Source organism: Symphalangus syndactylus, chromosome 13 (genome assembly GCF_028878055.3).
Source record: "Symphalangus syndactylus isolate Jambi chromosome 13, NHGRI_mSymSyn1-v2.1_pri, whole genome shotgun sequence".
Lineage (NCBI taxonomy): Eukaryota > Metazoa > Chordata > Mammalia > Primates > Hylobatidae > Symphalangus > Symphalangus syndactylus.
Genome location: NC_072435.2, coordinates 37,107,372 through 37,126,600, shown reverse-complemented (window position 1 = coordinate 37,126,600; position 19,229 = coordinate 37,107,372). Strand labels below are relative to the sequence as shown.

General features: G+C 56.5%; 3 protein-coding genes across 19 annotated transcripts in view; 1 reads left to right on the top strand and 2 right to left on the bottom strand.

Moving 5' to 3' along the window:
• Positions 1–2,250: 2,250 nt before the first annotated feature.
• On the bottom strand, positions 2,251–4,761 carry TIMM29 (translocase of inner mitochondrial membrane 29). The gene is made up of 2 exons (XM_055238552.2): positions 4,552–4,761; positions 2,251–4,475 (listed from the first exon to the last, which is right to left on the bottom strand). The coding sequence occupies exons 1-2, from the start codon at positions 4,643–4,645 to the stop codon at positions 3,787–3,789; spliced, it is 783 nt and encodes a 260-aa protein (XP_055094527.1). The 5' UTR covers positions 4,646–4,761; the 3' UTR covers positions 2,251–3,786.
• Positions 3,711–11,551, top strand: YIPF2 (Yip1 domain family member 2). Of its 13 annotated transcripts, none has more exons than XM_055238546.2 (10): positions 3,713–4,820; positions 5,024–5,084; positions 5,506–5,666; positions 5,753–5,839; positions 7,644–7,731; positions 9,214–9,330; positions 9,404–9,570; positions 10,046–10,228; positions 10,316–10,451; positions 10,548–11,551. In XM_055238546.2, the coding sequence occupies exons 2-9, from the start codon at positions 5,048–5,050 to the stop codon at positions 10,430–10,432; spliced, it is 957 nt and encodes a 318-aa protein (XP_055094521.1). In that variant the 5' UTR covers positions 3,713–4,820; positions 5,024–5,047; the 3' UTR covers positions 10,433–10,451; positions 10,548–11,551. The 13 variants fall into 13 exon arrangements, with proteins under 13 accessions (XP_063472132.1, XP_055094521.1, XP_063472138.1 ...); XM_063616064.1 differs by having other exon boundaries at positions 4,764–4,820; positions 10,532–11,551; XM_055238547.2 differs by having other exon boundaries at positions 4,791–4,953; positions 10,532–11,551.
• The window catches only part of CARM1 (coactivator associated arginine methyltransferase 1), a 53,861-nt gene continuing 45,278 nt past the window's right edge, over positions 10,647–19,229 (bottom strand). For 3 of the 5 annotated variants that reach the window (XM_055238535.2, XM_063616021.1, XM_055238537.2), the window contains 9 exons: positions 17,846–17,936; positions 17,566–17,647; positions 14,055–14,140; positions 13,769–13,858; positions 13,169–13,306; positions 12,994–13,083; positions 12,796–12,908; positions 12,615–12,692; positions 10,647–12,127 (listed from right to left, as the gene is read on the bottom strand). In XM_055238535.2, the coding sequence (XP_055094510.1) occupies positions 11,985–12,127; positions 12,615–12,692; positions 12,796–12,908; positions 12,994–13,083; positions 13,169–13,306; positions 13,769–13,858; positions 14,055–14,140; positions 17,566–17,647; positions 17,846–17,936 (911 nt within the window). In that variant the 3' untranslated portion in view covers positions 10,647–11,984. Of the gene's footprint in view, positions 12,128–12,298; positions 12,368–12,614; positions 12,693–12,795; positions 12,909–12,993; positions 13,084–13,168; positions 13,307–13,768; positions 13,859–14,054; positions 14,141–17,565; positions 17,648–17,845; positions 17,937–19,229 lie in introns of all 5 variants that reach the window. The other 2 variants (XM_055238534.2, XM_063616020.1) reach the window with 1 other exon arrangement.

Here is a 19,229-nt window from a genome sequence, read left to right as displayed (position 1 = left end):
GGCAGGAAAATCACTTGAGCCCAGGAGTTTGAGATCAGCCTGGGTAACATAGTGAGATCTCAATTCTACAAATGACTTAAAAAATTAGCCGGTGTGGTGGTGTGTGTCTGTGGTCCCAGCGGCTTGGGAGACTGAGGTGGAAGGTATTGCTTGAATCCAAGAGGTCGAGGCTGCAATGGGCCGTTACTGCACTCCAGCCTGGGTGACAGAGCGAGATTCTATCTCCAAACCGCCCCCCACCACCCCCACCTTTTTTTCAAGGGAGAACTCGGGCCGGGTGCAGTGATGCACACTTGTAATCCAGCACTTTGGGAGGCCTAGGTGGGAAGATCATTTGAGTTTAGGAGTTCGAGAACAGCCTGGGCGACATAGCAAAACCGCGTCTCTACAAAAAAAATACACAAAAGTTAGCTGGGCATGGTGGTGCACACCTGCAGTCCCAGCTACTTGAGAGCCTGAGGTGGGTGGACAGCTTGAGTCCAGGGAGGTCGAGGTTGCAGTGAGCCGAGATTGCATCACTGCACTCCAGCCTGGGAGAGAGAGTGAGACCACCTCTGAAAACAAGGTGTGGGGGAGAACTCGGAAATGTTCATATTAGATTTGGCTGTCGCTTGGATCTGAGAAAGAAGCGTGCCTTGGCTCTATCCTATCAGATGTTGGGCCCTCCCTACATGGTGGCCCTGCACCACTAGGCAGGGTGCATCAGCCCCTCCACCACCACTTAGGAAGGTCACAGCATGGATTCAGAGCCATAATCTTCCCCACACAGCCACACCACAGACTGTGAATGCCTACTCTGTACCAAGTGCTTTAGTGGGCTTTTAAATTTTTCTGACAAGCCCACACTTAGAGATAAGGAGCCCAAAGCATGGAGAAGTGACTTCACTCACAAAGCAAGGAAGTGTAAAAGCTGAGTTCCAAACCCTGGCTTTATTTTTATTTTTATTTTTGAGACGGAGTCTTGCTCTGTCCCCCAGGCTGGAGTGCAGTGGCGCGATCTCGGCTCACTGCAAGCTCCGCCTCCCGGGTTCACGCCATTCTCCTGCCTCAGCCTCCTGAGTAGCTGAGACTACAGGCGCCCGCCACCACGCGTGGCGGGGGTTTCACCATGTTAGCTAGGATGGTCTCGATCTCCTGACCTCGTGATTGGCCCGCCTCGGCCTCTCAAAGTGCTGGGATTACAAGCGTGAGCCACCGCGCCCGGCCCTATTTTTATTTTTAGTAGAGACGAGGTCTTGCTATGTTATCCAGGCTGTGTCTTTTGCTTTCATTGCATTTTTTTATATATGTATTTCTTTTTTTTTTTTTGAGACAGAGTTTTGCTGTTGTTGCCCAGGCTGGAGTGCCATGGCACGATCTCAGCTCACCACAACCTCCCCGGTTCAAGCGAATCTCCTGCCTCAGCCTCCTGAGTGGCTGGAATTACAGGCATGCGCCACCACATCTGGCTAATTTTGTACTTTTAGTAGAGATGGGGTTTCTCTATGTCGGTCAGGCTGGTCTCGAACTCCCAACCTCAGGTGATCTGCCCACTTCGGCCTCCCAAAGTGCTGGGATTATAGACGTGAGCCACTGCACCTGGCATATATATATATATCTATATATATATATCTATATATATAGATATATATATAGATATTTTTTTTTTTCTGAGACGAGTCTCGCTCTGTTGCCCAAGCTGGAGTGCAGTGGCTAGATCTCCGCTCACTGCAAGCTCCGCCTCCCGGGTTCACGCCATTCTCCTGCCTCAGCCTCCCGAGTAGCTGGGACTACGGGCACCCGCCACCAGGCCCAGCTAATTTTTTTTGTATTTTTAGTAGAGACGGGGTTTCACCGTGTTAGCCAGGATGGTCTTGATCTCCTGACCTTGTGATCTGCCCGCCTCAGCCTCCCAAAGTTCTGGGATTACAGGCATGAGCCACGGTGCCCAGCTATATATATGTATTTCTATATCCAATTTTTATTTATGGCAACCGATAGCAGTATTTAACTATTTCTGACAAGAATTATTAGGACCAAAGATAGTCCACAAGTTTGAGGATTAAGTCACAGAGCTGGGAGTTACAGTTTGAATCTTGGTCCTGCCACAGCCTTGGAAAAATAAATTTTCTGAACCTCAGCTTTTCCTCTGTAAAAGTGAGATGCTGACTTAAACCAACACCTGTTCAACCCATTGATTATGAATGCAAGGGTCAAATGCCAAAACTTGAAAGTAGCAAACACACAAAAAGAAGTATCACAACAAAAATAGTTGTTTTATCACCTGGTTTTATTAACTTGCCCAGGCCACTGAGGTAGCATCACTCCCTTAATACTTCAGTTTTATGTTATTTTTTCTTTTCTTTTCTTTTTTTTTTTGTGACAGAGTCTCACTCTGTTGCCCAGACTGGAATGCAGTGGCATGATCTTGCTCACTGCAACCTCCACCTCCCGGGTTCAAGCGATTCTCCTGCCTCAGTCTCCCCAGTAGCTGGGATTACAGGTGTGCGCCACCACGCCCAGCTAATTTTTGTTAGACGGGGTTTCACATGTTGGCCAGGATGGTCTCGAGCTCTTGACCTTGTGATCCACCCACCTCAGCCTCCCAAAGTGCTGGGATCACAGGCGTGAGCCACTGCACCCAGCCTTATTTTTTTCCTTACTAATTTTTCTACGTATACATATTTTGAATTCTCATTCAACACTTTTGGTAAATTTTTGTATTTTTTGTAGAGACGGGGTTTCGCCATATTGCCCAGGCTGGTGTTGAACTCCTAGGCTCAAGTGATTCGCCTGCTTTACCCTTCCAAATATTTTAGTTTTTGAGAAAGGTCTCACTATTTTGCCTAAACTGGTCTTGAACTCCTGATCTCAAGCAATCCTCCTACCTCAGCCTCCGAAAGAGCTGGGAATGGCAAAAACGTTACTTATCAAAATGAAAGGCCGGGTGTGGTGGTTCACTCCTATAATCCCAGCACTTTGGAAATGTGAGGCAGGCGGATCACCTGAGGTCAGGAGTTCAAGACCAGCCTGGCCAACATGGTGAAACTCCATCTCTACTAAAAATACAACAATTTGCCAGGCATGTTGGCACAGGCCTGTAATCCCAGCTACTCAGGAGGCTGAGACAGGAGAATCGCTTGAACCTGGGAGGCAGAGGTTGCAGTGAGCCGAGATTGTGCCACTGCACTCCAGCTGGCGAAACAGAGCGAGACCCTGTCTCAAAAAAAAAAAAAAAAAAAAAATCGAGAGAGAATAGATCATAGAATAAAAACATTTCAGCTCAAATTTTATTCAGTTAATTACTATTATTATTCTTTTTGTAGCATCTTGCTATGTCACTCGAGCTGGTCTCAAACTCCTGGCCTGAAGCGATCCTCTTGCCTCAGTTTGCAAAATGCTGGGATTACAGACATCACTATGCCAGGTCACAACCCAAACTTGAAAAAGAAAATCTAAGTGGTCTTAGAAGAGTTTGCAAGTCACCTGACCAATGTGGTACCTCCTTGAGGGCCTCTGAGGCCCAATGAAAAAGGCTTATATAAAAGGCTCATGACCAGCTCTGCCAGTGATGAACATGTGTCAAGTCTTTCTGCTGTCCCCAAACTCCTGGACCCAGGTGGCGCTGAATTAGCTTCAGCTAATAAAGAACAAAGACGGGGGGGCAGAAAGGTTCCCCAAACTTGTGCAAATCCAGTGAGAAAACACTTTGCACATCATCTGTCTCAGTTGTTCTGCAGGTGAGGCACACTCAGAACTACACCACCCCAGGCAAGCAGTTTGCCAGGACTCGGGGGCCTCAGGGTTTCATCTCGGGGCCTCCGCCTGCACCAGCGAGTGCGCCTGGCTCAGGGCGAGCCTGTCCTTCTTCTCCTTCTGCAAGACCTGCTCCTCCCACAGCGCCTGGTCCACCTGATCGTCGGTGAGCACGACAGGCCTGTACTTCTCATCGAAGAGGCGCTCGTTGGTCTCGGAATGCAGCTGCTGGGGCCCGACCACCCGCAAATGAGCCGGCAGGTGCAGGAATTCGTCGTCGTTGATGTCGCAGTCGCGCATCCGGGCCCCCAGCACCCACCAGTGACCCACGAAGCCCACATCCAGGACCCGGCCGGGGAAATCGGTCCAGCGGGGCTGCAGGTAGCGGCAACGCGCCTGGTAGAGGCTTGCCTGGGCGTCGAAGGGTGCCTCGTACACCAGCGAGCAGAGTCCCAGGTTGACGTGGCGCAGGCGGCCACGGCCCCGCAGCCAGAGCAGCCGCTGCACGAAGGCTTCGGACTCGCGGTTGCGGGTGGCCGGCGCCAGCAGCAGGAGGGTCCCCGACGCCTCCAGCAGCGCCTCCTCGAAGGCACCCTCGCTCGGCGCCAGCGTGAAGCAGGCCGCCGCGCCGCCCAGCAGACCCACATACACGGCCGCGCGCCCCGGCCGGGCACTAGCCTCCGCCGCCGCATCCCTGCAGGCCTCGGCGTAGTCCCGGAGCAGCGCGCGGGCCCAGGACCCTGAGGGGAGAGGAGCGCGGTAAGAGTGATGTGGCCGCTGCGGCCACCCACCCTGCCGCCTTCCGCCGCTACTCACCCAGCCGCGCCCACACTCCCGGCTTCGCCACTACCGCGTCGCCTGCCTCTGCGCGGCGCCGGGACCAAAATCTCCTCAGAGCCGCCGCGGCCATCCTCTTCCGTCTTGGGGGTCCTTGCTCCGGGAAGAAAAACTGATACCCGAAGAGCCCGGGAGTCTCTTCTGCGCAAGCGCCAACTTTACCGGAAGTGGCTTCCCAACGAGAGAGAATAGAAAGAGGACAGGCGCCGGATGTTGCTGTCAAGTCTCAGTCGGGTAGACTCTGACGGGTAGGCGAGACGCGCAGGCGCAGAGAGCCCCAGCCACGCCGGCCCAGGTGGCCTCAGGTGGGGGGGGGGGCGGAGCGCACCTGTGGGGACGGGACGACGAGTTCAAGCCTCCGTGGGTGCAGTTGGTCGCCAGGTAGGGCTGGGGGCTGAGGGACCGGCTCGGGGGCGGTGGGGAAGTGTGCCTGACCAGTCTCTGTCCTCAGCGAGGGATGCGGAGACGCCCCTGAATGACCATGGCATCGGCCGACGAGCTGACCTTCCACGGTGAGTGCGGCCCCGAAGTGGCCGGATCTCCTACTCCCGCCCCGCGCCAGAACCTCCCCCACCCTGCGGCTTCCAACTTCTCTACCCCGAAGCCTAGGCGGCTGTGAACCCTGACCCCCGAGTGCGACCCATCCCTGAATCGAACCCCGCCCCCGCCCTGAACTCAGACCTCAGACCCGAGCCTCTCGTCCCCAGACCCTGACCCCATCCCAGGGCCAACCCTAACTTGCAGTTCCATTTTAGGAGGAAGGGAACAGATGTCGGCCGGATGCCTCCAAACTGAGGAAGTTGGGCCCCACCTTGGGGGAGATCAATGGCTCAGCAGAGCCTCCGCCCCCAGATGAGCATCGGCTTAGCTTGGGCCCAGTCGAGTTCTTTCCACCCCTCAAACGTGCGTGTGTCCCATATGCCTCCTCCACAGAATTCGAGGAGGCCACTAATCTTCTGGCTGAGACCCCAGATGCAGCCACCACCAGCAGAAGCGATCAGCTGACCCCACAAGGGCACGTGGCTGTGGCCGTGGGCTCAGGTGGCAGCTATGGAGCCGAGGATGAAGTGGAGGAGGAGAGCGACAAGGCTGCGGTGAGTCCCTGTGTCCTGCCTCCGTGCAGCCCCCAGCTGACCCAGGCTTTCCGGGCAGGCACTGAATGCCTGCCCGCAATGTGCAGCTCCTGCAGGAGAAGCAGCAGCAGCAGCAGCCCGGATTCTGGACTTTCAGCTACTATCAGAGCTTCTTTGACGTGGACACCTCACAGGTCAGGCCTGGGGAGGCAGATGGGATGGGGCTCAGAGTTATGCTCAGGGTTCAGCCACTTTTACCCCTGGGCAGGGTGCTGGTGAAGGAACTGTGGTGCTCTCAAAGGGTTATGGTGGGACTGGTTATAGATCGGGACTATGGGAACACAGGGGATACACACAATCTTGTGGGTTAGAGAAAGGCCCCCGGGGGGAGGTGAGGAATTGGCTGAGACCTAAAGGAGACAGAAGGCTTCCCTGGGGAATAGGGGAGGGGAGCAGAAGTATATGTTCCAGGCACAGGGAACAGCATAGGCAGAAGACCAAAGATGGGCTGGGCGCAGTGGCTCCTGCCTGTAATCCCAGCACTTCAGGGGGCCGAGGTGGGCAGATCACCTGAGCTCAGGAGTTCAAGACCAGCCTGGTTAACATGGGGAAATCCCGTCTCTACTAAAAATACAAAAATTGCGGGGTGTGGGGTGGCTCATGCCTGTAATCCCAGCACTTTGAGAGGCCTGGGTGGGTGGATCACCTGAGGTCAGGAGTTTGAGACCAGCCTGGCCAAACATGGTGAAACCCCATCTCTACTAAAAGTACAACAAAAGGCTGGGCGCGGTGGCTCACGCTTGTAATCCCAGCACTTTGGGAGGCTGAGGCGGGCGGATCACGAGGTCAGGAGATCGAGACCACGGTGAAACCCCGTCTCTACTAAAAATACAAAAAATTAGCCGGGCGTGGTGGCGGGCGCCTGTAGTCCCAGCTACTCCGAGAGGCTGAGGCAGGAGAATGGCGTGAACCCGGGAGGCGGAGCTTGCAGTGAGCCGAGATTGCGCCACTGCACTCCAGCCTGGGTGACAGAGCGAGACTCCGCCTCAAAAAAAAAAAAAAAAAAAAAAGTACAACAAAATTAGCTGGGCTTGGTGGTGGGCAACTGTAATCCCAGCTACTCTGGAGGCTGAGGCAGGAGAATAGCTTGAATCCTCGAGGTGGAGGTTGCAGTGAGCCAAGATCGCGCCAGGGCACTCCAGCCTGGGCAAAAAGAGTGAGACTCTGTCTCAAAAATAAAATAAGATAAAAAAGTAAAATAAAATAAAATAAAATAAAATACAAAAATTAGCCAGGTGCGGTGGTGGGTGCCTGTAATCCTAGCACTTTGGGATGCCGAGGCGGTGGATCACTTGAGGTCAGGAGTTGGAGACCAGTCTGGCCAACATGGTGAAACCCCATCTCTACTAAAAATACAAAAATTAGTCAGGCATGGTGGCGCACACCTGTAGTCCCAGCTACTCGGGAGGCTGAGGCACGAGAATCACTTGAACTTGGGAGGCGGAGGTGGTAGTGAGCCAAAATTGTGCCACTGCACTCCAGCCCGAAAGAGTGAGACTGTCTCAAAAAGAAAAAGAGGGGGCTGGGGCTCACGCCTGTAATCCCAGCACTTTGGGAGGCCGAGGTGGGAGGATCACGAGGTCAGGAGATTGAGACCATCTTGGCTAACACGGTGAAACCCCATCTCTACTAAAAATACAAAAAATTAGCCAGGGGTGGTGGCAGGCGCCTGTAGTCCCTGCTCCTTGGGAGGCTGAGGCAGGAGAATGGTGTGCACCCGGGAGGCGGAGCTCGCAGTGAGCAGAGATGGCACCACTGCACTCCAGCCTGGGCGACAGAGCGAAACTCCGTCTCAAAACAAAAAAAAAGAGGGAAAGGCTGAGTTCTTTCAGGTGGGGCATGGAGAGAGAAGGGTGGAGGTCAGCAGAGAAGGAGCCTCTCAGGACAAGGGAGAAGCTCCTGGCAGACTTCCATCCTTGACCTTGGCCTTGCCCCCAGGTCCTGGACCGGATCAAAGGCTCACTGCTGCCCCGGCCTGGCCACAACTTTGTGCGGCACCATCTGCGGAATCGGCCGGATCTGTATGGTGAGTGAGGTTGTGCATTTGGTTCCTTGATGGATCACTCAACACGTGTGGCCTGAGTTGCAGACGCCAGCGTATAGCTGTGGACAAATCAGTCACTCAGACAGTATGACTTACCTGCTGTTCAGGGAGACAGAGACATGAAGGACTGCAGAGGGTGGCGGGTAGAGAGCAGCAGAGCAGACAGGAGAAGCGGCCTTGCAGTTTTGCGGGGTGCAGCAGGGCAGGCCTCCCTGAGGAGGGTGAGGGAATGAGCCTTGTTGGCAACGGGAGGGGTGGGGGAGACCTAGGAAAAGAGGGTTCCAGAAATGGCGTAAGCTTCATGGCAGGAACTTGTATGAACTGCAGGGCGGCATTGCCACTGGAGCGAGTGAGCTGCAGGGAAGTCACAGGCAAGGGGACAGATCACACAGGCCTCCCATGCTGTGGCAAGAAGAGATCTTTTTTTTTTTTTTTGAGACAGTGTCTCGCTCTGTCACCCAGGCTGGAGTGCAGTGATGCGATCTCAGCTCACTGCAATCTTTGTCCCCCGCATTCAAGCGATTCTCCCGCTTCAGCCTCCTGAATGGCTGGGATTACAGGAACGTGCCACCATGCCTGGCTAATTTTTATATTTTTATTAGGGATGGAGTTTCACCATGTTAGCCAGGCTGGTCTCAAACTCCTGACCTCAGGTGATCCGCCCACCTTGGCCTCCTAAGTGCTGGAATTACAGGCGTGAGTCGCCGTTATCTGGCCGAGAGTGGATCTTTAAGTGTTCTCGGGGTCCCTCTCGCCATCATGGGTGGTGAGGGCAGAAGCTAGGAGGCTGGGGTGGAGGTGGCCACATGGTGGGAACTGTGGATGTGGAGAGTGGCACTGGATTCTGGAACGTGCTGGGGAAGTAGAAGAGACTGGCTTTGCGGCCAGATAGGTGGGGGTGGGGGGAGTGGGAGGTTAGGAGCCGAGGCAGGCTCTAGGGATTTCTGCCTGGACTACGGGATGGATAGAGTTGCTACGTAACCACTGGGCAGTGAGGGCAGAGGGCAAGGGTGTGGATGAAGCCGGAGATGCCCACCTGGGAGCTTGAACTGGAGTCTGCAGTGCTCAGGGCAGAGCCCTGGGCCCTCGAGGAGGCATAAGGCCCTGGGCTTGAAGGAGGTCACACCAGGGGTGAAAGCAGACATGGAAGGGGCCAAGGACTGGGCCTGGCTGCTCCCCATGGCTGAAGGGGTCAGAGAGTCAAAGAGGTGGTGACAGGGGTTGAGGAACTGGCACCAATGAGGTGAGACACAAGCCAAGGGTGTGCAGTCCTGACTGTTTCCAGGAGGGGGATGAACTGAGAGCCAGCACTGGGCTCAGCCACCAGGAGGCCCCCGGTGTCCTGGTGAGTCAGGCAAGGTGCTTAGGAAGAGGCTGGGGTCTCAGCACAGTTCAGTCAGGATACATGTCTGCTTGTCCTGGGAGCGCAGGGCCCAGGACCCTGACTGTGCCCCCTACCCCCAGGCCCCTTCTGGATCTGTGCCACGTTGGCCTTTGTCCTGGCCGTCACTGGCAACTTGACGCTGGTGCTGGCCCAGAGGAGGGACCCCTCCATCCACTACAGCCCCCAGTTCCACAAGGGTAAGCAGGCGGGCAGGCCCAATGCCTGGCAGGGCCCTGGGGGACAGGGGGTGACTGCTCACCTTGCCCCCAGTGACCGTGGCAGGCATCAGCATCTACTGCTACGCATGGCTGGTGCCCCTGGCCCTGTGGGGCTTCCTGCGGTGGCGCAAGGGTGTCCAGGAGCGCATGGGGCCCTACACCTTCCTGGAGACCGTGTGCATCTACGGCTACTCCCTCTTTGTCTTCATCCCCATGGTGGTGAGTGTGGCCTGGCGCGGAGTGGGTGGTGGCTGTGTGGGGACACTGGCATGGTCACCTGCCGCCTCATTCCCATGGTGGTGAGGGTGGCCTGGCGCGGAGTGGGTGGTGGCTGTGTGGGGACACTGGCATGGTCACCTGCCGCCTCATTCCCATGGTGGTGAGGGTGGCCTGGCGCGGAGTGGGTGGTGGCTGTGTGGGGACACTGGCATGGTCACCTGCCGCCTCATTCCCATGGTGGTGAGGGTGGCCTGGCGCGGAGTGGGTGGTGGCTGTGTGGGGACACTGGCATGGTCACCTGCCGCCTCATTCCCATGGTGGTGAGGGTGGCCTGGCGCGGAGTGGGTGGTGGCTGTGTGGGGACACTGGCATGGTCACCTGCCGCCTCATTCCCATGGTGGTGAGGGTGGCCTGGTGCGGAGTGGGTGGTGGCTGTGGGGACTGGCATGGTCACCTGCTGCTGTGTTGCTCCCAGGTCTTGTGGCTCATCCCTGTGCCTTGGCTGCAGTGGCTTTTTGGGGCGCTGGCCCTGGGCCTGTCAGCCGCCGGGCTGGTATTCACCCTTTGGCCCGTGGTCCGTGAGGACACCAGGCTGGTGGCCACGGCGCTGCTGTCCGTGGTCGTGCTGCTCCACGCCCTCCTGGCCATGGGCTGTAAGGTACGGGTCTGGGGTGGCCATGGGTGGGGCCGAGGGGCTGGAGGGGCGCGGGCTGGCCCTGCCTCTGACCCCAGGGGTCTTGTGCAGTTGTACTTCTTCCAGTCGCTGCCTCCGGAGAACATGGCTCCTCCACCCCAAATCACATCTCTGCCCTCAAACATCGCGCTGTCCCCTACCCTGCCGCAGTCCATGGCCCCCTACTAGGAAGGCCCGGGTCCCACGGGTAAGGACTATTCCCAGCTGGGCTAAGGGGGCTGCCTTCCCACCCCCAGTCAAGGCAAGAGGTTCTGGGGCCACTCCCAGACATTCTTTCTTTCAGGCAACACCTAAGGGGACCAACCCCTCTGCCTTTCCTGCCCCCTAGACGATGACTGAAGGCTCCTTTGACACCTTGAGATGACTCTGCTACTTTCCAGACTTTTCTTACAAAGCAAACACTTTTATTTTCTATGCAAAGGTGATTCAGAGAATTTATATAAAGGCGGGCGAGGGGCAGCCGAGCAGGGAGCTTTGGGACAGGGCTGGGGCCCCCATATCCCCCCGGGACCACCTGCTTTCCCTCCTATGGCTCCCCTGGAACAGGAGGGAGAGCCAAGGGGGTGGCCCAGCCTGGACAGTGCCTGCTCCTGCCTGGGTGCACACACGGCGGGCCTGGGGCCGGGCCTGAGCTCCAGCATCTGAATCTGAGTTTGGGGGTATGAGAAACAGGGGAGCAGAAGGAGAAGAAAACTGCCTGTGCTGCAACACGTTTCCTCGTTTATTTTTTCTTTCTTTTTCTTTCCTTTTTTTTTTTTTTTTTGGAGGGAGAGGTCCCTGCAAGGTCCCTTCCCGGGCAGGGGAGGGACGGAAATGCCGTCACAGTAGTAGGGACTGGAGCGTCTACAAGGATGGAGGGGAGCTACTCAGGCCTAACGTTAGCTACAAGGAAAAAGGACGCCTTCTGTGACAGATCCTTGAGGTGTCTCTGTCTGCCCCAAGTGGCCGGCAGTGGCCTTCCCTCCGGGCCCAAGGCCTGCAGCCACCTGCTCTAACTCTGAGTGGGGGGGCGGGGGGGACCTGCAGGGGCTCGGGGACAGGACAGCAGCAAGAGGCAGGGGCCAAGGACGGAGGCCTTCCCGACAGTGGGGTGGGTTGTACATTCAAGTGTGAGGTGAACCCTTTGGTGGGGAGGGGCCCCTGAAGCCTCGGCGGGGCCACCCCTCCCCGCGGCGCCTCTGAGTCTAGGGAGAGGGGCTGCTGGCTCGGCCCGGCCGGCCTGGCTTCACAGAGGGTCTGCGGATTGACACTGGTTCTTTTCGTAAAAAAATAAAATTAAAAAAAGCAGCATGTCACGTCCGTTGTGACCGAGGCCTGGTCGTCGAAGGGGAGGCCCCGCCTGGCCAGGCTACCTTCCCACTGGAGACAAGCAGGGGGACAGGTGCTAAGGAACCTGGCAGGCAGGGCTGGCAGGCCCCATGGCGCCTGTTCCAGCAGATGACAAGCCCAGGTCAGGGTGGAGCGGGCAGGAGGGGGGATGAGGGCTCCCACGACATGATTTTGTGTAAAATATGGCAGCGACACACGCTCAGGGCCGGGAGGTGGGGGTTAGGGTGGGGACGGCGGCAACATCGTGTAAAAAAGTGTCCCAGTTCCCATAGCAAAGAGGACTGTGACCGGTTGTCGGGCTTCTCCAGTACAAGGGGGAAAGCCGCCCAGCGGTGGGGCGGGCAGGGACATCATTTGGTTTCCTGGTGCTGTCAGTCCGCGGGGCGGGCCCCTAGCTCCCGTAGTGCATGGTGTTGGTCGGGATGGACATGGGCGACGCCATGGAGATGGCGGGGCCGCCCATGGTGAACTGGCTGTTGACTGCATAGTGGGCACTCGTGCCGCCACCACCGCTGCCCTGGGCGCCGGAGGACCCTGTGGGGCAGGCGATGGCAGTGAGGGGCTGCCCTGGCCCGCCCAGCCCCCAGGCAGAGTCACAGAGAGAGAGAAAGGGCAGGCAAGAGGGCAGGCGGGCGGCCGGACAGAGGATGGCGACTCACATGCTAGCTCGGCCCCCACGGGCCCTGCCCCCACCACCCTCATTACCTTGGACAATCCCCGTGCTCATTATGGAGCCCATCCGGGAGTGGGTGTGATTGACAATCCCCGTGTTGGCTGCGCAGCGAGAGGGAGGAAAGAAGGAAGGGAGACGGCGTCACCGCCCCCAGCCACCCAGCCCATGCGCAGCAGCAGGCTGCAGAGCGAGGCAGAGAGGACGGAGGGCCTTGGCCGAGAGCCCCCAGGAAGAGGAAAAGGTGAAAAGACCAAGCAGAGGCCGACCCTGGTCGCCACGGGCCCTTCCCGGCCACTGGGCAGTCCTGGGCACGGCTCCCTGCTGCCCCTGGCCCTGGGGGACACTCACCTAAAGGAATCAGGTTGTTGTGGCCCACGCTGGAGCCACTGGCAATAACACTGCTCAGGTCATAGGCGGTCGGCATCCCTGTGTCCAGAGAGGGAGACATCAGGGCTGCAGGCAGAGGGGCCAGGCCTGCAGCGAGCGCGGCCTCCCAGGTTGGCTGGGCATTGGGGTGGGCCCTGCTTACCTGCCACGGCCATCCCGCTGCTGAGGTTGTAGGTGCTGCCCGTGTTCCACATGTTTTCCGAGGGAGATGTGTAGTGGGAGCCGGGTGGGGGTGAGGGCGTTGTGCCTGTGTATCTGTGGCAGAGACAGAGCCATGGGCAGGGGCGAGGGGGCTGCAGGGCTGGGGCAACCCCCTGTGCAGGCAAGGGGCCCCTCCTACCTGAAGAAGGGGTTTTTCAGATCCAGGAGGTTACTGGACTTGGAGCCGGTCTGGTCCACCTGGGCCACAATACTGATGTCGTAGCTCTGTCTGTGGAGAGGGTGCAGGCCGTGGCATGAGCTGCTGGGCAGATGGACCCCTGCCCCCCACCACCTGCCCCAGGGAGCAGCTGCACCTTTTGTTGGCAATAAGCAGACATGTCCCTGAGAGCGTGTCCCCTGCCTTGGCGAACAGTGGTGACTGGAACAGGCACCGCACCTGGTACCAGTGGGTCAGGGGCTCTGTCGGGGCTGTGGACAGCCACACGGTCATTCTGTGAAGTAGGGACAGGTACATACTTGACTGGGCCAGCGCCACCACTGGAGCCACCACCTTGTGTGCCTTGAGTCCTCCCCAAGCACCTGTCCCCTCTGCCAGGGACCCCTGGGACCCTGAAGCAGAGAGGGGCTGGCCCCCAGGCAGTCCCAGACACATACATGAGCAGGCATACACATGCACACGAGGGACCCGCAACCACGAGATCCCTACTCACCCTGACATGTGCCAAGAGACAGACGCAGGCCCATGAGGGACAGACACTGGGAACACAGGAGACACACACACACACACACACACACAACCACCCACAACAGTCTCTTGCTCCGAGACAGGCTCTCACTCCCATTGGAAGGGATGGTGGAACCTGGAGCCACCTTCCACCCTCCCAGCCAGGTTGCAGCTGCAGGAAGCCCTGGGAGTGGGGAGGAGGCAGCACCGGCTGCTCTGCGGCACTCACATGGAGCCGATGAAAGCAACGTCAAACCAGAAAGCCAGGCCGTGGACCAGCCCTGAATGCAGCATGTGGAATTTGAATGGGATTTCTATCCTGGAAGGCAAAGGGCAGTGGCTGCTGGGGAAGCCAGACAGGCGCTGCTGAGAGAGAAGAGGGGGTGCCAGGTGCAGAGGCCCGGGGCCCCTGCCCACCATCTGCCCTGGGACGGCAGGATATCGGCGGGAGCCAGGGGTGGCCCTGACCTTCGGCCTGAGCTAGGCCTGGGAGGATGGAGTGTGGGTGCCAGTACCTGTGCAAATCTCCTTCTTTGGCTTCTAAGAAGTTCACCGTGTACTTGACAGACTTGGCCATCAGGATCCGGATGTCAAATGTGTCCTGGGAGAGACCACAGGTGTGACCTGGCATCTGACACCAGGGCCAGCATGGAAGGGGAGAGCCCTGCTCCTTCGCCCAGGTCTGGCCACGGCTTCTAGGCTGTGCAGCTAAAACTAGCTTGCTCTTCTCAGACACGCTGCGAGGAGGGTGAACTGGCACAACGCCACCGAGGGCAATTCGGTGACAGCTCTCAAAATGACAAGTGTTTATTCACATAAAAGATTTGGCACTACAGGAGTTTAACCTCCAGATACATGAACACATCAACAAACTCACATGTATAATTACAGATTGTCCGTGGTAGTGACACATTGGAAACCATCTAATTAAACCAATGATGGCTCTCCCATCAAAGACCATGTGGACATGAGAAAGAATGAAGAGGCTCTTTATGAACAGATGGGGAAAGATCTCCAAGCTAAATCGTTAAGCAAGTTAACCAAAAAAGCAAGTTAAAGAACTAGGTGCTAGCTGGGTGTGGAATTGTATGCCTGTAACTCCAGCTACTCAGAAGGCTGAGGCAGGAGGATTGCTTAAGCGCAAGAGTGTGAATCAAGCCTGGGAAACAGAGAGACCCTGTCTCTTAAAAACAACAACAACACTGGTGCTGCTGTCCACTCCCAGTGATGTTTATATCTGACTAACACACCTGCCATGAACTATGTAAACCGAATAAAATCCAAAGAAAAGAATAAACCAGCCGGGCGCAGTGGCTCACGCTTGTAATCCCAGCACTTTGGGAGGCCGAGGCGGGCGGATCACGAGGTCAGGAGATCGAGACCACAGTGAAACCCCGACTCTACTAAAAATATAAAAAATTAGCCAGGCGTGGTGGCAGGCGCCTGTAGTCCCAGCTACTCGGAGAGGCTGAGGCAGGAGAATGGCGTGAACCCGGGAGGTGGAGCTTGCAGTGAGCCAACATTGCGCCACTGCACTCCGGCCTGGGCGATAGAGCGAGACTCCATCTCAAAAAAAAAAAAAAAAAAGGAATAAACCAGTTGTTGGAAGCACTGGTGACCAACCAGAGTGGCCAGGATTTTGAGGTTCAAGCTCCTGGAAAGGAGGGAAATGCCCTTTCTGGAGGGAGCCCTTTCTGGCCTCTGCCTTTTCCCCATGGGGAGGGCAGAAAACGGCCACCTTGACCTTTCAGCAGCTTCCCTGGGTGGGGAAAGCAAAATGGGAGCTCAGGGTTACCAAGGCAGCTCGGACTCAAGGGGCTGTGATGTCAAAGCAAAGGGAAATAAGTGCAGGAGGGCGAGGTGGGCAGTGCACACTCAGTGCACTTGTGAAACTGGCCAACTCCTGAGCTTTGAGCGGGGCAGGGCATCAGAGGCTAAGACACCAAGCAGAAAGCTGCTAATAAGAGGCTCAATGCCAGGTGCAGTGGCTTATGCCTATAATCCCAGTACTTTGGGAGGCCGAGGCGGGCGGATCACCTGAGGTCAGGAGTTCAAGACCAGTCTGAATAACACAGTGAGGCCCCATGTCTACAAAAAAATAAATTAGCCAGGCATGGTGGCACACTCCTATAGTTCCAGCTACTTGGGAGGCTGAGGCAGGAGGATCACTTGCGTCTGGGAGATCGAGGCTGAAGTAAGCCGTGAAGTGATTGAGCCACTGTACTCCAGGCTAGGCAACAGAGTGAGCCCGTTTCAAAAAACAATAAAAGCTAACAGGTGGTTCAGCAGCATATTGGTAATGAGGCTAACCACTGGGCTTGCATTAACATTATCGAAGGCTATACCATAAAGCAGCACCTTCTCAAACTGTGGCCTCTTCCAAGGCACCCTCATCATAATACAAAATTTTCATAATACCACCAAAATATTTCCTGCATTTTTTACTCATTCACTCCCCAGTGATATCACAAAAGACTGAACACGCTGGACATGGTGGCTCACGCCTGTAATCCCAGCACTTTGGGAGGCTGAGGTGGGTGGATCACTTGAGGTTAGCAGTTCAAGACCAGCCTGGCCAACATGGTGAAACCCCATCTCTACTAAAAATACAAAAATTAGGTGGGTGTGGTGGTGCACGCCTGTAGTCCCAGCTACTCAGGAGGCTGAAGCAGGAGAATTGCTTGAACCCAGGAGGTGGAGGTTGCAGTGAGCCAAGGTCGTGCCACTGCACATACCAGCCTGGGTGAAAGAGCCAGACTCCATCTAAAAAAAAAAAAGGCGGGGGGGGGGAGGGGCAGGGCTGGACGCGGTGGCTCACGCCTGTAATCCCAGCACTTTGGGAGGCCGAGGCAGGCGGATCACCTAAGCTCAGGAGTTTCAGACCAGCCTGGCCAACATGGCGAAACCCCATCTGTACTAAAGTTACAAAAAACTAGCAGGGAGTGGTAGCAAGCGCCTGTACTCCCAGCTACTCAGGAGTCTGAGAATCAATTGAGCCCGGAAAGTGGAGGTTGCAGTGTGCTGAGATCATGCCACAGCACTCCAGCCTGGGCAACAGAGCAAGACTCCGTCTCAAAAAAAAGAAGAAAGAAAAAGAAAATGAGAGAAAAAAATGGATGGAAAAGACAGAAAAGAGTATAAGAATCATCTGAGATATGGTGAAAAGGTCCACTGTACACGTAATCGGAATCCCAGAAGGAGAAAGAGAATGGGGCAGAGGTAGTGTTTAAAGAAATATTATCCAAGATTGTCCAAGAGTCTCCCAAAACGAATGAAAAACATCAAGAGCAGGGGGAAAACAGAATAAAACGGAACTTTTTTTTTTTTTTTTTTTGAGACGGAGTCTCGCTGTGTTGCCCAGGCTGGAGTGCAGTGGTGCGATCTCAGCTCACTGCAAGCTCCGCCTGCCTCTCGGGTTCACGCCATTCTCCTGCCTCAGCCTTCCGAGTAGCTGACTACAGGCGCCCGCCACCACGTCTGGCTAATTTTTTGTATTTTTAGTAGAGACAAGGTTTCACCGTGTTGGTCTCGATCTCCTAACCTCATGACCTGCCCGCCTTGGCCTCCTAAAGTGCTGGGATTACAGGTGTGAGCCACCACACCTAGCTTTATTTTCCTTTTGATTTTTTAATCATGGATCTATGTATCAAAAATCTCAAGTAAAATCAATCAATAAATCACATCAGCTCAGCAAGGATAAATTCATCTAGTAATGGTTCTTTTTTATTATTTATTTTAATTTTAAAAATAGTGATGGTGTCTCGTGTTGCCCAGGCTGATCTTGAACTCCTGAGCCTAAATGCCCCTCCTTCCTTAGTCTCATCTAATAATGGTCCACATGTATTGCATGTTTGCTGTGTGCTAAGCGTCTACATGCATTGACGCTTTTGGGCCAAATCTCTGTGAGAGAGCTCTGTGCAGGGCAGAGGAGAGGGCTCAGAGAGGGGCCGTAGCTTCCTGAGGGCTGCACAGCTGCAGAGCAATGGCAAGTGATCACGGCAGCAGTGCCCTGGAGGCCCTACTCACCACCACAGGCTGCCGGAAATACTCATCCACCGCGGCACCTCGGAGGGCTGACAGGTCCACTCCATGGAACGATGGCTGGTACCTGTGGACAGGCCCCACCCCCACAGCAAGGTCAGGGCTGCACAAGAGGCAGGTGGGGTAGCCCTGCCTTCTCTCCCAGTCAGCCCTCATCTAGCCCAAGTCTTTCAGAAAAAGAGGAGTGCAGGCTCCCTGGGGAGCTGGGGCTGTCCCTGAGAAGGCAGGCTGTGGGGCACAGGCGTGACACCCAGGGCACACTCACCAGAAGTTGGCCTTGGTGAACTGCTCCATGTAGAGCTGTTCATCCGTGAAGGGTGCAAGGTGGACGTCACCAATGGTGGGAAACATGTTTCCTGGGAGCGGGGCAGGGAGGGGTGCTGGCGTCAGGTGACACGTCCCACACTGCCTGGCAGAACTTCCAAAGGACTCCAAGACTCCCAACCCTGGGTGCTCCCAGCCTGTCATCCATTTGTTCCTGCACTCCTATGACAGTGGCACTGAGCACCTATTCTGATCAGTGTTTTATCACCACCACGGGTACTTGACCTACACCAGCTCACGGATTCCACCTGAGACTGGGAGGCCAGTGGCTCATCTTTATGTCCTATTACTAGACCTGGGAGGTGTGAGGGACCTGCCAAAGACTTACGGGGAAGCAGGCAGTGCCCGGGATATGGCCAGCCGCTGCCTCTCAGGCCCTGCCGTCTGTGCATGTGTGCAGCCGGGAAAGCAAAGCAAAGTTGCTCTGGACAGAGGGAGGGTGGTGGGCCCCGGGCTACCCCAACGCCGCTGGGGACCTCAGTTGAGGCCAAGAGCCAGGTGGGGGAAGCTGAATCCACACCACAGGGACTGCCTAGGTTCTGGCACAGGCACCCAGCCGGTAGAGTGGGCCACTTGGCCTGCCTGGTCTGGGCACACAGACTAAGGGAAGGGCAGGGCCTCCCTCTGTGACTCAAGGGTAGACGCATGAGTCAGGGCCAGCGGCAGGGAGGACGAGCGCCCCGCAGCCCCGCCTGCCCCAAGGAGCACCTGGCCTCCAGATGTGGGCCCCCCAGCCTTGCAAGCTAGGGGAGGAGATCCTGAGGTATCAGTGGGACTCTGCCTCCTCCTTATGCCACCAGGCTGTACCCGAGGCGAGAGCTGCAGGGCGGCAGCTGCTGGAACGGGGAGGGAGATGCACATGCTGGGGCTTCTGCCCTGGGGGACCTACAGGCACCATGGGAAGTGACCCAGCCTGGAAGGAACCTCTGGCTCCTGCTGACCAGGAGACATGTAACTGGGAGAGGGGAGGGCTGCCTTTAACCCCTGGAAGAGCTTCCTGAGCTGGACAGGAGTCCTCCTTGCACAGGCTTGGCCTCCCCTCTCCCTGCAAGCTGGCTGCTGGGCCATGGGGGGCGCATGCAGCTGCCCACAGAGCCTGACTCCCGTCTGGCTTCACGTCCCATCAGGAGGGCCCCCCCCGCTGGGGCTGTCCCCACCCCTATCCCCACCATCAGGGCAGAAGGGGAGGAGAGTGGGGCCCACAGCCCCTGGAGCAGCCTTGCCTCCCATACTCACACCCAAGACATGAGACACAGCTGTGGGACACCACCTCCCACCTCCAGGAGCACAGCCAGCCAGGACCTGAGGGCCTGGATCCAGGGCGG